Genomic DNA, 14,788 nt, shown 5'->3' with positions numbered 1-14,788 from the left:
TGAGCTCCTTCCCTGCATTTCAGTGCCCCCACTGCTGCTCTCACACTGCCCATATTCCCAGCTTGGATCAATACCAATTTCTGCCACTTACTCGCCTACCTTTCAGCAAGCCCTTCTTTGTTCTGCATAGAAATAAAACAGTAACCGTATCTTGCCAGAAGAATGACTTCTTCAAAACTCCTCCCTCCCCTTCTCTCCCTCCATTCTTCTTTCCCTTCTTCAGGAGCAATTTGACGTAATTTGCAACTGTCTCCCTGCAAATGAAAAGCGACACAAAGCGTTTCTATGAAACACTGCAAAGCTGGCTGCTTTTCCCCCAGATTTCACTTAGCAAGAGGCTTTAACTTGGTGTGTGATCACCGCGTGTCATTAATAACCTCTCCAGTTCCTTTCAGAACTCAGCAAAGTGAAGGCACAATCACGAATCAAAGGCACGGGTTATTGAGATATAATATCATCTCACTGAGCCGGGGAGGAATGTGCCAGGGAGCAGCGAGGAGGCGAAACGCTGTGCTGCTAGGCTGGCTGGCAGCTGAAGAGGACAATAGATTTAAGGAGCACCAGGGATCGGTTTTCTCTCTGCGTTCCAGATCCAAACTGTCTGCTTCTGCTCGGCCTCCATGGGCTGCTTGCCTTTCCTCAAACCTTGCAGACTTTACCTCTCCGTTCTACGAAGCTCCATCATTCCTTCCCCAAGGGAGAATCCATGCACTTGTTACTTCCAGCCTGGGCTGGCAGCAGTTCTGATGACAACATGGGTGCTCTGTACCTCCAAACACAAGTATCAGATAAGGCAATGCACAGCTGACAGCCTCCTTGCTTTACACCCCCAGTATCCCAACCAACACCTTAGGAAAGGGAGTATGAACTGAAAATCTGGCTGCTTTCAGAAAAGGATGCTAAGCCTTGCTGCCCAAAAGAAGCTATTTTGAGATGAACACTTGGATTCTATTTAGCTGCCACTTATTTAAAGATAAAGAGACGAAATAAAAATCCGAGCGCAAAGAGAATTTCATCCCCAAAAGGGAGAACTTGCCAGAAACACCATAAAAGCCAACAGAGACCATGGAGACTGCTGCTGATTTATACAGAAAACCTGCAGCAATCAGCAGCCATTTGAGAGCTCAGGACAGCCACGCTGCAGGCATGACACTGCTGGAGCAACGTGGCAGTGCTCCTAAGGCTGGCAGCCCTCACATCCAACCCAGAGGGCACAGGTAACACACATGTGGGTGTCATACAGGTAACACACGTGTGGGTGTCATACAGGTAACACACGTGTGGGTGCAGAGCAAACCCAGTGAGAGATATGGGAAGAGAACCCAGCAGCCCTGCTCCAGCTCACCTGTCAAGCTGCACGCTCACAGCCTAAGGACCGACAGGAGACCGTACCAAAGCATTTCCCCAAGTCTGTCATAACCACACAGACCAAGAAGGTCATTTGTGTGAGACCAACCACCAGTCCATCGCTGCACTGAGGCCAACAAAGAGGAGAACTTCATTTCTGTGGCATCCACGGCTGCTGTGCAATACAACAGCAAGTGCAGGACAGCCAACAAAGCCATGGCTCCAGCCATGCCTGTTCCAGTCTTTGCTGTCTCTGAAGGTGCTGATCCCTGGTCATGCACTCAGATAAACATTTATGTTACCCCCACACCAACATCAGGAGCTCTTAAACTTCCTGCCTGCCATTCTCTTTGCAGTAATAAGGCATTAAATGGGTAAAATGAACAGAAAAATGCAGACCACAGCCCACGTACCGAAACCCCACAGCTGTGGTCCACTGCGTTCCCTCCTCTGTCCTATGCCATATTTTTGGTCCTCACCCTATTTTTGGTGAGGATTTTTGCCACAGTTCCTGAGAAGACGTTGTAGCTGTGAATGCATACAGGGGAAACGTCCCAGCCTTGCTCCCACAGCAGGGAAACGACCACTTACCAGCACTCCTGCCTGTGTCTAAGCTCCAGAATATTCTCTGTGACCAACTGGGGTGGGTGATGCTCTATGGAAACAAGCAATCCAGGTTAAGAAGAGGGGGCTGGAAGCTGCCCATGTCCACGCTAAGATCAGCTGTGCCCAAATCAGAACAGAGGTCTGTTTCGTTCTGGTAGTGACCACCTCTGAACGAGCAATGAATGAAGTGGTCAGATGACCTTCTGCCTTCTCGTTCACAGAAGGAATTCCCAAAAGAGGAGTGCAATGTGATAAAGCAATACGCTGCCAGCCCGGAGATCGACAGCTCCAAATACAGCACAGTTCATCTGAATCTTAATCCCGAAGCTTAATTACAGCGCATTGCTCATTAACTGTCTCAAGATTCACATGTTTGGAAGCACTCAGCTGGCACACACTGCATCTTCTTACACCTCCCTTATCAAAACAAGCCTTCAGATCACCACATCCCAAATGAACGCGCTTTGCATTGCCGCTTTAAGCACTGCCCCATGCAGGGCTCTGTAATCACCCACAGCACAAACACAGCAGAACATGCAACAGATTCCCAATGCAGGCATGCAGCAAAACTGAGACTGCTTTGAACGCACCGAGCCTTGCAGGAATAACCCGTCAGGGTGTCTGTAACCCTGGGCAGGGACGTGGCTGTGTCACAGTGCTGTACCATGACTCATCACAGCTGCTCCTCCATCCTTCAGCTATTTCTTATAGACTGCCTGCTCTGCCCGGGACCACTGCACACAGCAGATTGCACAGAATTAACTCAAATGGCAGCTCAGAAGCTGGCTGTCGGCGCTCTGCCCCTGCGCTGTCCTCACATAACCTGAAACCATGAAGATCCTATCAAGTGGCAATCAAGACAGGCACGTTTTCTGGCCCTCTAATGCCAACACAGACCCATGGGAAAAGAGAGCACAGATCCACAGACAGGAAAATACGTGTGTGTGCGATGAAGGTGTTCAGGGGAGCTGGGAGAGGGGAGGGGAGCAGTCTGGACCTGTATGGGTTAACGAGGAAACGTTATGGCTAAGAATTTCTAACCCTTCTCCAGAGACCCCTGGTTTACATTAATTATCCTGTTGCCTTGAGCACTCGGGGCCTCCTGTGAGCTTCTGTCTACAAGTACCCAACTCCTCCACCTACTCAACTACAAATGAATCTTTGCAATGCATTTGCTCAGCCCTCTCAGCACAGCGAGGGAATTGCCCAGTCAAAGCCCTCACACCGCACAGAAGCAGGAATGGCAGTGATTCAAAACTCCCAGCTCACCAGCAGGTCCCAAGGAAGCAGAGGCTTGCCTGCAATGGGGGACCTGATCCAAAACACGTGGCTGCTTGGGATCCCTACTGCACTTTGCTCTCTGCACAGATGTAAACTGAGCAGGACTCACCTGAGGGATAAGCCACAGCTACCTCAGCAGAATTGGTTGCAGCCATATAACTCATTGGTTTTCCAAACTATGGGACATGAAAGTACGTTTCTGCCTCTGAGAGGCTGATGGAGTTCAGCACAGATCCACCCAACAAAGTGCCCACGCACCCTAAAGGGTCCGGCAGAACGGGAGCAGATGGACCAGCAAGTTCTGTGCTCTTGGAAGAAAAGGATCTGATCCCTTCCGTTGTGCTCCTGTCAGCTTCCCAGCATGGCTGCTGTGCAGACGGAGGACACACACATCACCCCAAGAGCACCACAGCCCCCAAGCGACAGCAACACAGAGCTGGAGCTGCCACATCCCACCACTGAGACCAAGGGACAGCACAGAAGGAGGGACGGCCGGAGTCGCATGGGGCAGCCTTGGTAGGACAGACAAAGAGCAGCAGCTGGGCAAAGAGCACTCCTCTTTCCCAAGCCATTTTTACACCCCTGCTCCCTCCCCAGCAACCTCCTGCCCATGGCACAGTGTGCTGGGACTTACCCCTGGCAAAGTCTTCTGTTCATGCAGGGCTGTCTGGGCTTTGATGGCGGAGTCTCTGGCACAGTACGTGAGGAATGCACAACCTGCAGTGGACACAGGAAGCGTCAAGTTAAATGTGCAATTGCAGACGCACACCAACACAGTGTTTCTCTTTGGTAACAGCAGGTAACCGAGGTACCTAAACAGCAGACCTGCCTCCAACTGTCCTGCTAAAGATGGAGCACCCAGGACAGCCCTTGTGTGAGACCCGACTTCTTCGTTAGCAGAGGGAGAGCGGGAGGTTTGCTAATTAAAGGAGCAAATGTTATGAAATCTAGAGGTACTGCAGCCTCTAGGGAAAAAGGCAAAGGAATAACATTAAAGGCCCTGCAGGTCTCATCCGAGGTCTGTTAAGCCGTGGAAAGGGGTCCCAGGGAATCACATCAGTTTGAAACAGGTGTTGAGCAAAGTAAGAAACAACAGGAGGGCAAAATGCAGGGTAACACTGCCTGTGGGAAAAACAGCCCAAGACACAGAGAGCAGAAGGGTGAGGGGACCAGGATGGCTATTGAGACTAAATAAAATGAGCCACAGGCGGAGCAAAAGCATCTGAGATTTTAGGCTGGTACAGAAGCATCACGATGCAGCCCCATGGAACCCTGGAAAGCCACAGCAGGACAGGCTTGGCTTTCTGTGCCATACTCCCAGCCATGCAGTGTGCACACACAGGTACACACACCCACGATGGGAGAATCTGAGGGAACAGCAAAACGTAATGGAAGCAACGCCACGGGATGGAAGCAACTCTGCAAGCACTGACTGAGGAAGCGAGATGTAAAGCATAAGGAAAAGGCCAGATCCTGACGTTCTCAGCCAAGGTCTGACCCAACATCTTAGTCCAAAACTGGAATCTGGGATGAGGGGAGGAACTGTGGTCCCTCCAGGAAGAAAAGGGCTCATCTCTGGGTGCTCTGATGCTCGGAACAATCAAATGGAACTAACCAAAGGAAGAAAAATTGGCTGATTATCAAGAAACATGTCCTAGCAGAGGGAAATTTATTAGACTGTGGAATGATCTCCCCGGGGAAGTGCCTGGAGCTCTGTCACTTGAGCTGCTTCAGATGAGGCTGGGAAAGGCGCTGGAGAACAGACTCAGCTGCCGGAACGCATGTGACTCCCTCACTCATCCCCCTCCTATTCCCAGCAGCATTTCCCATCCTAAGCAGAAGCAAGACGTGTCCCTTCGGCCTGGCACTGAATGCCAGCGTGCCCAGGGCTGTGCTGGGCCTGCAGACGCATTGGTACAGCCCAAACAAAGCCTGCTCTTCTGCCTCCAAAGCCACTCCAGAGCCCTGTGGGTCTGATGGTGGGCACAGGACGAGGGCTGCACAGAGCTCTCCCTCTGCTCCACGGTACAGAACGTTTTCGGGCCATGTGGAAGCCAGCTGCTCAAGACAATCCCAACCCATGGCAGCAGGATTATGCTATTCTTCCATCCCAGCTCCCAGAAATTGCTGCAGCTGAGCAAATCATAGCTGTCCTTACAGCTCTTGCTAGAAAAAACAACACCACAAAGCCACCACCCTCCACGAACAGCACACAAGCATTAGATGCCTCTAACAGAGGATTAGAGCTCCTTATTGCCCATGTTTGGAACGGAGAATGCTGCACCAAAGCCAGATGTGCGATCCACAGCTTATTTAACAAACACAGCAGGGACAGGAAACATGCAGGTAGCAAAGACAGCCAGCCCCACTTCGGGGGAGATGCACCCCTTTGCTTTCTGTCACCCCTCAAAAGCAGCTGTATAAGCACAGAGCCCAAACCCCATTCCTGACATGCACGGATTTAGAGGCCTGGTTACCAAAGTTCCAAACACGGATGCTTGCCTGCTTGCTTCCACCCACTGCAATGGCCTGCTGCTCTGCAGGGCTGGGACAAGTCACACAGCCTATACTGAGAACATCAGTCTGCATTAACCTCGTACAAAAGCCTGCTCATCAACCTGTTGTACCTGAGCAGCTCACGTGTGCTTCCAAGCAGCAGAAATCCAGGAGGCTGCAAAGAGCAGGGAGCAAAGAAGGTCAGCTGCACCCTTTGCACAGCATGACTGCTGTCCCCCACAGCCAGACGTGCTGGGGATGGGATGCAGAAGTCAAAGCCCTGATCAGAGATGCAGGAAGGCGTTTTCCAGAAGCACTACACTCAAAGCCTGTCAATGGACAGAAATACTTGGGGGAAAACATCTTCCTCCCAGAAGAGACATTATCTCCTGCTAGTCCTAAGGATGCAGCTGGTAAGCAGAGCACCAGCGAAGCCTGCAGAAGTACCAGAAGCTCCGGGAAAGCAGAAGGGGATTCCATGCTGTGACGGGACCCTGCCTACCATGGCTTTGCTGGGCTCCTCCTAGAACTCTGAGCCTGACAGAGTCTCCCAGAAAAGAAGACGAGCGCCCATTAATCCCCCCAGCAGTGAGAAAGCAGCCGCAGGGATGCAAAGGGGCCCAGGTCTCTCTCATTTCCTGCCTTAGCTCAGAGCAGGCTCAGGTCAATGGCACCAGGCTTATGGCTTTCCGGGCACCTCCAGCACCCAGGGCGCTGTGCCTGCTCAGATGGCACTGAAAGAGCCCCGGGGCTCTCAGGAAACCAAACACACCAAAGTGAAAATCCCAGCACAGGTTGTCCACTGTTTGAGATGGAGAATGAAGGCACACTGCTACTGCAGAGAGCTCACACGAGGCCAACTCCGTCCTCCAGCGAGAGCATTTATTGATGGCAGTGCTTTGCTTTGCCACCCTCTGGCACCTGCTCTCCTTCAGCTCCCCTGGGTGTGTGACCATGAGTAATTAGTTCATTAAACCTTGCAAAAAGATAAACAGGAGGGGAGGATGGACCTGACCAGTCGTTGGCCTTCAGAGGCCGGTCTGCAGCACAGGGGAAGGAAGACAGCAAAAACAGCCAGAGGGCAGGAATTCAGGGGGGCTGGGCACTGCAAGAAGCAGGGTGGTGAGGTTAGCAGCAAACCCTCCACAGGTTGCACGGATATTTGCCTACCAGACGTCTGAAACGGCGTGCTTCCTTCCCACCAACTACAGCTCAACCTCGGGGCCACACCAGGCGTGGGTCTCACACCTCCCAGCGTCGGGTGCCCCCCTCAATGCACAGACGTGCATTTTCATCACGTTTGGGCTTTGCTTCCAAGAGGCAATGGGCTGAACGGCCCTCAGTTAACTGCAGGGGTGGCTGCACAGCTTGTGTGAGTGCTGCTCTCCGAGAACCGCGCGTAGGCTGAGCTGCGTCAAACTGCTACCTGCCCATCCACCTCCCACGGGCTGCAGGAGGGCTTCCAGCTCCCTGCAAGCAGAACCCAGCCTTGTTCCACTTGCGAGATGCTGCAGCAAAAAGAAGATACGCCGTGCCTGATTCTACCTCCAAACCGCACGCGGACTCCGGGATTTCGGTCCCTTCAGATCCTAACCGTTACTCCAGACATCAGCAGCCTAAAGCCTCCAGGAAGAAAAGGCTGTCAGTTTGCAGCAGAGAGGGCCTTCCAGATCCAACTTAGCATTTAAAATCTTGTCAAACGCTACAGCAGGGGAAGCACGGAGTCAGCAGGCTGCTTATCTTCAAGCCTACAGAAAGCTGAGTCAAAACTCAGCTGCCAGCGAGGCGCAGGAGGCTGAGGTTGTTGCTGCCCTTTGGAGAAGTCACTCACCTGTCTGCAGACGCCCCGTGAGGGCTGCTCCTGTCCTGCCATTCCCCAGCAGCTGAGCTCCGTATCTCACACTGCAGCCTCCCTGCTTCCTCTCCCACGGGCGTTGCTAGGAAATCCATCCGTGAGAGCACTCCTCGCAGGGACTGCATTTTGCCCAATCCTGGAAACTGGGGCCAGCGTTTTCTTCTCGACCCTCCCTGCTCAGAGCCCTCTGAGTCACTCCAAGAGCCTGCTCTGATAAACACCTCCCTGCTCTTTGTGGAGACATCAGCATTAAGGAAAACGCTGCCATTAACATGCAAATGTACCTGTGATTAACGCAAATAGAAACACTGCCTCATAAATAATATGGGGGGATTGGAACAGTATCAGCTACCAGTAGCCAGGTTACTGAGACCATTCATGGACAGGCACTACCAAAACCGTGCCATAACTCAGCTCACATTTCCATCCGCCTGCTCTGCCTCCACCAAATCCACCACGTGAAGAACAGCCTGCAGGTTTGGGCTCTTGGACAGCCCAGCTCACAGCTTACTGCCCCTGGCTGGGCACAAACAGCACCTTTTTATCCACCTTTCCTTCCACCCTGGAGGCAGAAGGAGCTGCTCAGCTCCTGGTCTCAAGCTGCAAGGGGCTGCAAGCAAAGCTGATGGCCTTTGCCAGCAGTGTTGGCCTCTCAGATGGGTGCTTCTCCCCATTCTGGAGAAGGACAAAGCAGAAGATGCTCGTGAGCTGTCAGTTGGATCTTGCTGCAGACCTGGGAACATGGGGAGAGAAAATATTTCAACCTCCCAAGGAAGATGATGCTTTCTGTACGGTGCAGGGATTGGTGCATAGGATCTGCCGAAGCCTTCCATGGCCCTGGGGATGCAAAGCCTGACCGGGTCCCACCGCCAACCCAATGCTCCTGCTGATAACACAGGGAGCAGAGCAGCCCCTGCACCAACACAGCCAGAGCCAGTGGGATGGGAGGGGAACACTGGGGCCGGGGATGCCTAGATTATGTGTCTGATTTCTTCACTCCCTTATCTAAGTGGCTGATCTCTGGAATCTGGCTCCAGAAACACAACCACAGACCACGTGGCCTATATTCAATAAGCCAACTGCAATGAAATGTGCCATCAGCTCATGCCTTGGGCCCATTCTCTTCCCTCCAGCCTTGGAAGCTCACTGCTCACTGTCAGATGGTCACAGGTTTGGGCTCTGTCTGTGCACACACATACAAACACACAACATCTTGGCTCCCAGTCCCAAGTCACATTTACATCCTTGACTAAATCCAAACCAGCCCAACTCTGTCGGGCTTCAACGAGGAACTTTTCTATTTTTCCACTGGGGTCAGATTAGGCTTTTTGCTTGGAAATAAACTCATCTTTCTGCGTTCCCCCTCTGCTCACTACAGAAGCACTGGACTTGCTGCAGCGCCCAAAGGGTTTTTTAAGTTTTCTCCACAACGGGATGACACCAAAGGCACCAGGATGGATGCGGCTCACACTCCTCCCAGCGTGCAGCACCGCACGGCCTCATCACAACCCATCCCAGGGCTGCTCCCCAGGCCGAGCACCGACAGCTCTGCGGGTACTTACTGTGGGTTCCCTGCAGGGCTGCTCTGAGCGTGCCAGGGAGGGGTGCTGAGATCACTGCCTCAGATGGCACAGCAAATGGGCTCCGTGCATTGCCATTCAGTGCCGGAGCGGCGGTGATTGTAAGATCCTCAACACCTGCTAAGGGTGAGCTGGAGCTGCTCCACAGAGGGAGCTGACATGCAGAACACGACGGCTATTCAAAACACGGCGTTCAAACACAACAATAACTGCAGCTCAACGAGCCTCCCCAAACTTTTTTTTTTTTTAAACATCTACCAAAGGTCTTGCAGCCATCCGGCACTCCAGAAGGCCCCTCTCATCTCTCCTAAAGGCCACGGTAAATAGCACACCGACCGCTAATATTCTTTGTTACGCAGACTTTGCCATTGCGCTGCTGTATCACAGCCACGGAGGGCTGAGAGCACCGGGAAAACCGCTGCCTCTGGACCGCGGGGCTCCCGACCCGGCGCCCGGCCGTGACCTGCCCACCGCGGCCGTGACCCGCACGGCGCCCCTTTGTCACAGCTCCCCACGCACCGGGCCGGCCCGGCTCCCAGCGGGGGCGGCCGTGGGGCCGCAGCACGACCCCGTGGGGCCCATCTCTCGGTGCCGACCCCATCCCCGCCCCTCGGCGGCGGCTCGGGAGGTGCCGACCCTCGCCCGAGCGGGGGAGGGGGGGAAGGCAGAACCGGGGGAAGTCGGCCGCGGAACGCGGGGGTCGCCCCGCAGGACCCCACGAGGAGCCGCCCCCGCCAGCAGGCCGTGCCCCGCCGCGTGCCGGGGGACCCCTCACCCTTGTGCATGCCGGTGTAGCGGTCCTTGAGCACGGTGAGCTCGTAGATCTTGCCGAACTGCTCGAAGAGCGGCTTGAGGTCCTTCTCCTCCAGGTTGCGCGGGATCTGCCCCACGAAGAGCTTGATGGCATCCAGGTCCTTCATGCTGTCGGGCTGCGCGGGGGGCTCCGCGCCGCCGCTGCTGCTCATGGGGGAGGCTCGGCGCGGCGGCGGGGGCTGCGGCGCGGGCGGGAGCGGCGGCGGCTGCGGCTGCCTCCTCGCCTCGCCCTCGCGGAGTCTGGCCATGCCCCGCGCCCGGCGCGGCTGCGGGCGGACGGGGGAGGCAGCGCGCCTGGGAACGGCCCCGCCGCCCGCGCCGCCGCCGCGCAGCCACAAAGGAGCGCGCTGTGGCGCCCCCTGGCGGCGCACGGCGCGGCGCGGAGCGGCACGGAGGCGCTGCGGGGCACGGCGGGGCGGCGGTGGGCGATGGCGCTGCGAGCGCTGCCCGAGGAGGGAGCAACGCGGCGCGGCTTTCCTTAACGGGGAAGAAAACCGCGTTTCTTCCGAGATAACGGCTCGCTCTCATCCCGGTAGCGCGAGGCAAGGCGCGCTGCGGCCCTCCGCCTCCGCGTCCATCGCCGAAAGCGGCGTCGGGCCGGCCGCCCGCAGCACCTGTCCCGCACGGCCGTCCCCGCCCCGGCGCACCGCAGCCCTTCTCTCCGGGAGCTCCGCTCCCTCCCGGCCGTGGATCCCTGCAGGCCCCGCTCAGGCCGTGCCGGGTGGGGTGCAGCCATGGCGGAGCTGCCGCCCGGCTCAGACCTGCCTCCCTGTGTGACAACCCGGGCTGCTGGCCCAGCGGCTCCTCCAGCCGCGGTGGAGGCTGTGAGGCAGCAGAGGACGAGAGGCGCGTTTTGGGTGGCCTGCGCTGCTCCCCCCTCTGCTGCATCGGGTGATGCTGAAGCACCAACCGGCCCACGGTTCTGCCCCTTCGGGAGCAGCTGCCTTCATCAGCTCCGCTCAGCTCTGCTCCCACACTGGGCGTCGTGGGGAAATGGTTGCTTTTCTCTTTAATATGACTCCCCAGGGCTGGAACAGAACGACTGAGCCTTCCTAGCATTGTGGGTTCATACCTTTGGCACTCACCATGGGGGTACACAACAAGCCTTAATAACCAGCAAAGCTTTTCTGCCATGGAAGCAGGAGTTGGGTTTGGACAGCAGTGAGAGCAGCCCTGCCCACATACAGAGCTCCATCTTATGAGAACGTGTTGATGAATGACCATCAGGACTGACAGCCCTACACCCTCACTGTAGGATGACCCGAGGCGAGCAGCAGCATAACCTCTTAGCACTGAATTGCTAATCACACAGAGCCGAGAGCTCTCAGCCCGAGGGCTGCCGGGCTTACCAGACCAGCAGGAGCAGCCCGGCTTTGTGACACAGCACACCCGTGCTCTCCCCCCAGCCAGAGGGCCGTGGCAATGCAACCACAGGACGACAGGGAAGGCGGCAGTCACTGAGCTGCCCATCCTCACACCCCATACAGCCAAAGGGCTGAGCCCTGCAACATCTGCTTGAGGCAGTCTGGTGATCTCTCTCCTCTCACCCCCCTCTTCCATCCCTACTGGAGGTGACAGCGGCTCAGAACTCAGCCTTTGGGAAAGCCTACTTTCAATTCGCAGCTCCGCCCCACATCTTCCACTCAGCCCCGAGCTGTCACAGCCCAGCACCTCTACAGAGCAACGGCTTCAGTGCCTCCTACTCCACCAAGGTGTTGCAGTGTCACAGGGATATATTTAAGAGCAGGAAGCATTCGGATACTATGGAAACCAGGGCAAGGAGAGAACCCAAAATAGACAGAAGACGCAGGCTGCTGCGAAGTCTGGAGAAGTCTTGCTGAGGAGGGCTGTGCTTGCTGCAGCTGATCCTGCAGTGTGAACCGTTTAGAGCCCGAGCAAAATACCCTCTCTCTGCTCTTCCCATAGCTTGCCATCTCAGGCTTTCAATTTCCCTCTTTAATAAGCTTCCCAAGTTCCTCGGAATGATTCCCATCCTTCCTTCCTTCCCATGGCCTGGAGTAGGCTGCTATCTGACTGCTTCTATACAGGAATACACAGTGGGAATGTGTGAGAATAAACAGGACAGAGCACTCCCCTCCTGAAAGGAGAGCAGCAACCTACAGACACCCGAAACTAGGAGCTGAAGTGCAGTGTTCCACAGGCTGGCAACTCTTTTTGTAATGCCAATGCATTTATTGTGCATATTCACCCTCTACAAACCAACCAGTTGCTGAAGTATAACAACTTTCTTCACTCCAGGAATAAAAAAAAGTAAAGGAAAAATCCCAACAACACAGAGAACACTTGAAATACCCAAAGCGGCAGGTGGAAAAGATAGAAAAGATGATGATTTGAGGTGTATAAACCATCTTACTCAGCACTCGGCCAAGCGGAGGACAGTAAAGATGCAGAGCAGCCAAAGCACTTGGGGCAGACTGGCAGCCACCCCCCCTGGAAGGCCAGGCTGCCGTCGTGTCCTCCCAAGCACTGAGCTGTTCAGTTCCCTCACTAGCACAGATTTCATGTCTGCTTGAGGCCAGAAGGGCTGAAGCCTTACGCTGGCTCGAGTTCCACGTGCTCATTACAAGTGCCAGAGACACTTTTATTCTCATTACCACCACCTCAGTGCAGAAAACCCCACACGGCAAAGGAAAAGCTCCAGGTGAGATTTCTCGGCCCTATCATTCTCAGCTCACTCCAGGGGAAGGAAACAGATTGAAGATGTCCAACATCCTTCATCTCAGAATTTCCTGACTGCAGCATCAATCTCGGGAATTATCTCCTTCAGTTGGTTCCACTGTTCTGCAGACAGAGCAATGCCTGGAAACAGCAGAAAGGGCGTTCAGAGCAAGCAGTCGGCATCAAGCAGATCCCACAGCAGCTCCTTCAAACGAGTTACAGAAGGAAAAGGTGCAGCCTGAGCCCAGAAAAGAAACAGGGGCAGCCTGCTGAGCACAGCAACTGTGTCAGTGCTTCAGCATCCATATCGGGAAGTACTCAGTGCTATCACAAAAGCATCGTGTGAGAATAGAAGATCAAGCTGCCTTTCAAGGAGTCCTGCAGCCTCTTGTAGTCTATTCCCTAGGAAAATTCCCACCTTCATGAGCTGGAAAGAGGTTTTAGGAAAGCCTTGCTCTATCCAGCAGTTAGAGAACCATCCTTTCTACCACCCAAAGGAAATGTCAGCTCTAGCTCTATTTAGAAAAGCTGCTGCTAACAAGAAACCACTACTATAGCTTAAAGTCTAGAAAAGAGCTGGCTTTTTATTTTTAAAGACCAGTAGAGATAAGGTCTTCATTTCCTTTCCCTCTCCTTTAGGAAACAAATATGGTCATGGAATTGCAGAGTGGGTTCCAGCTAAATGTTATCAACTTGTTCCTTTTGGCTTTGTTAAAGAATGAGGGGCTGAGCTGTATTAATTTCTCTAGATAAAAATCAGGGGCCACCAACTCCTGAGAAAAACAGCAGAGACATTAGTTAAATGAAAAACACTTCCTCCTGATTTCTGTTCTAGCTAACAGATGTTCTGTCTTTGGTTGCAATTGTGCTTTTTCCAGCCTGGAAGGTGCCCACAATGCTCCTTTCCCTCTCCACCCCAAGGGGCACAGAAAGGTTTCATTGCTCTGCTCCCAACTTCCAGGGTAAGCAGTTACCTCTGAGTAATTTATAGCAGTCTCTCCCTTGAAGGAAATTAATTTCTGCAAGGAAAACTGTGCTCAGTGGTTATGGAGCAAACCAAGCTCAAGCTCAACCATCTGCCTTAACACAAAAATCAATAGCAAGGATCAAAACATTCCTCAATTTGTCTCACAGGAGCTGAATCTTTGGTGAGCCCTACAGCACACATGGCAGGAGAGAAGAGCAATCTAACAGTCTGGGGCCTGTGAACCTTGAGGCAAGATGGCAAATCATTGTTAAAGTCCCAAAGCAAAAGGTCTAAGCTGAATAGTGACCCATCAGTGACCAACCAAAGAGCCAGCAGGCTGGGAGAGCCCAGCACGGCCTGCAGACGCCACCCAGGAAGTAGCAGTACCACCCAGCAGTACCTTTCCTCCCTGGCTTCATGTCCCCCTCCTTGTCCATATAGAACTCCCTGATGTCCACCAGGACCTTCCCCTTGAAGCAGGACACTCGGACGTAGCGCATCTTCCCAATCTGCAGGTACACAGAGCCAGCATTGAGCCCTGCCCCAGACGAGCTGCTCTGCAGCTCACAGGGTTGCTCACAACACCAGAGGAGCAGCGAGGGAACAGCAGGCATCCCAAGAAGCCAACTCAGCCACACAGTGTTATGAGCACAGGAGGTGAAGGGGAGACCCGTGCCACGAGAAGGAAGGCATGAAGAGGAGTAGGAAGGGGGCTGTGCCCTCCATACCTGGAACATGCCCCCTTCTTCGCTGTCTCGTCCCTGAGGCTTTGCTGCCACTCTCGAAGGCCTGGCCTCTGTTTTCGGCCTTTTCTCTGACTTTGAAGGCATTTCTTTCTTCCTTTTCTAAAGAGAGGGATCACCAGTTTCAACAGCGTGGCCTAAAAGCCCCAGGCCTTCCCCTAAGCCTCCAGGACAGCGCAGCGCCTGGGCTCACCAACAGCCCCCCCCATCCCCACGGCCCACCAGGACCCCCTCCGCCTACGGGGCGACTTTCAGTCAGGAAAACTGCAGCCAGCAGGCATGTCCTTACAACCCCGGCGCAGAGATTACCTTTCCCTCTTCCTCTTCTTCCTCCGGGCTGCTCCCCGGGCCGCTCGCTGCCGCCAGCTCCTCGACCTTCGGCATCGCGACGGGCTGTGAGGAGAACCGCGCAGCGCCCCGC

General features: G+C 54.4%; 1 protein-coding gene across 6 annotated transcripts in view; it reads right to left on the bottom strand.

Annotated features, from left to right (window-relative positions):
- Positions 1-14,786, bottom strand: part of CELF5 (CUGBP Elav-like family member 5) — a 34,313-nt gene extending 19,527 nt beyond the window's left edge. For 3 of the 6 annotated variants that reach the window (XM_040653635.2, XM_040653637.2, XM_040653636.2), the window contains exons 1-4: positions 14,677-14,786; positions 14,353-14,469; positions 14,025-14,133; positions 3,869-3,951 (exon numbers count right to left, since the gene is read on the bottom strand). In XM_040653635.2, the coding sequence (XP_040509569.1) occupies positions 3,869-3,951; positions 14,025-14,133; positions 14,353-14,469; positions 14,677-14,751 (384 nt within the window). In that variant the 5' untranslated portion in view covers positions 14,752-14,786. Of the gene's footprint in view, positions 1-1,938; positions 2,003-3,868; positions 3,952-9,940; positions 10,153-14,024; positions 14,134-14,352; positions 14,470-14,676 lie in introns of those variants that run through there. The other 3 variants (XM_015299728.4, XM_015299729.4, XM_046904633.1) reach the window with 2 other exon arrangements.
- Positions 14,787-14,788: the final 2 nt, after the last annotated feature.

Source organism: Gallus gallus, chromosome 28, assembly GCF_016699485.2.
Source record: "Gallus gallus isolate bGalGal1 chromosome 28, bGalGal1.mat.broiler.GRCg7b, whole genome shotgun sequence".
NCBI lineage: Eukaryota > Metazoa > Chordata > Aves > Galliformes > Phasianidae > Gallus > Gallus gallus.
This window is presented reverse-complemented; position numbering and strand designations above follow the sequence as displayed.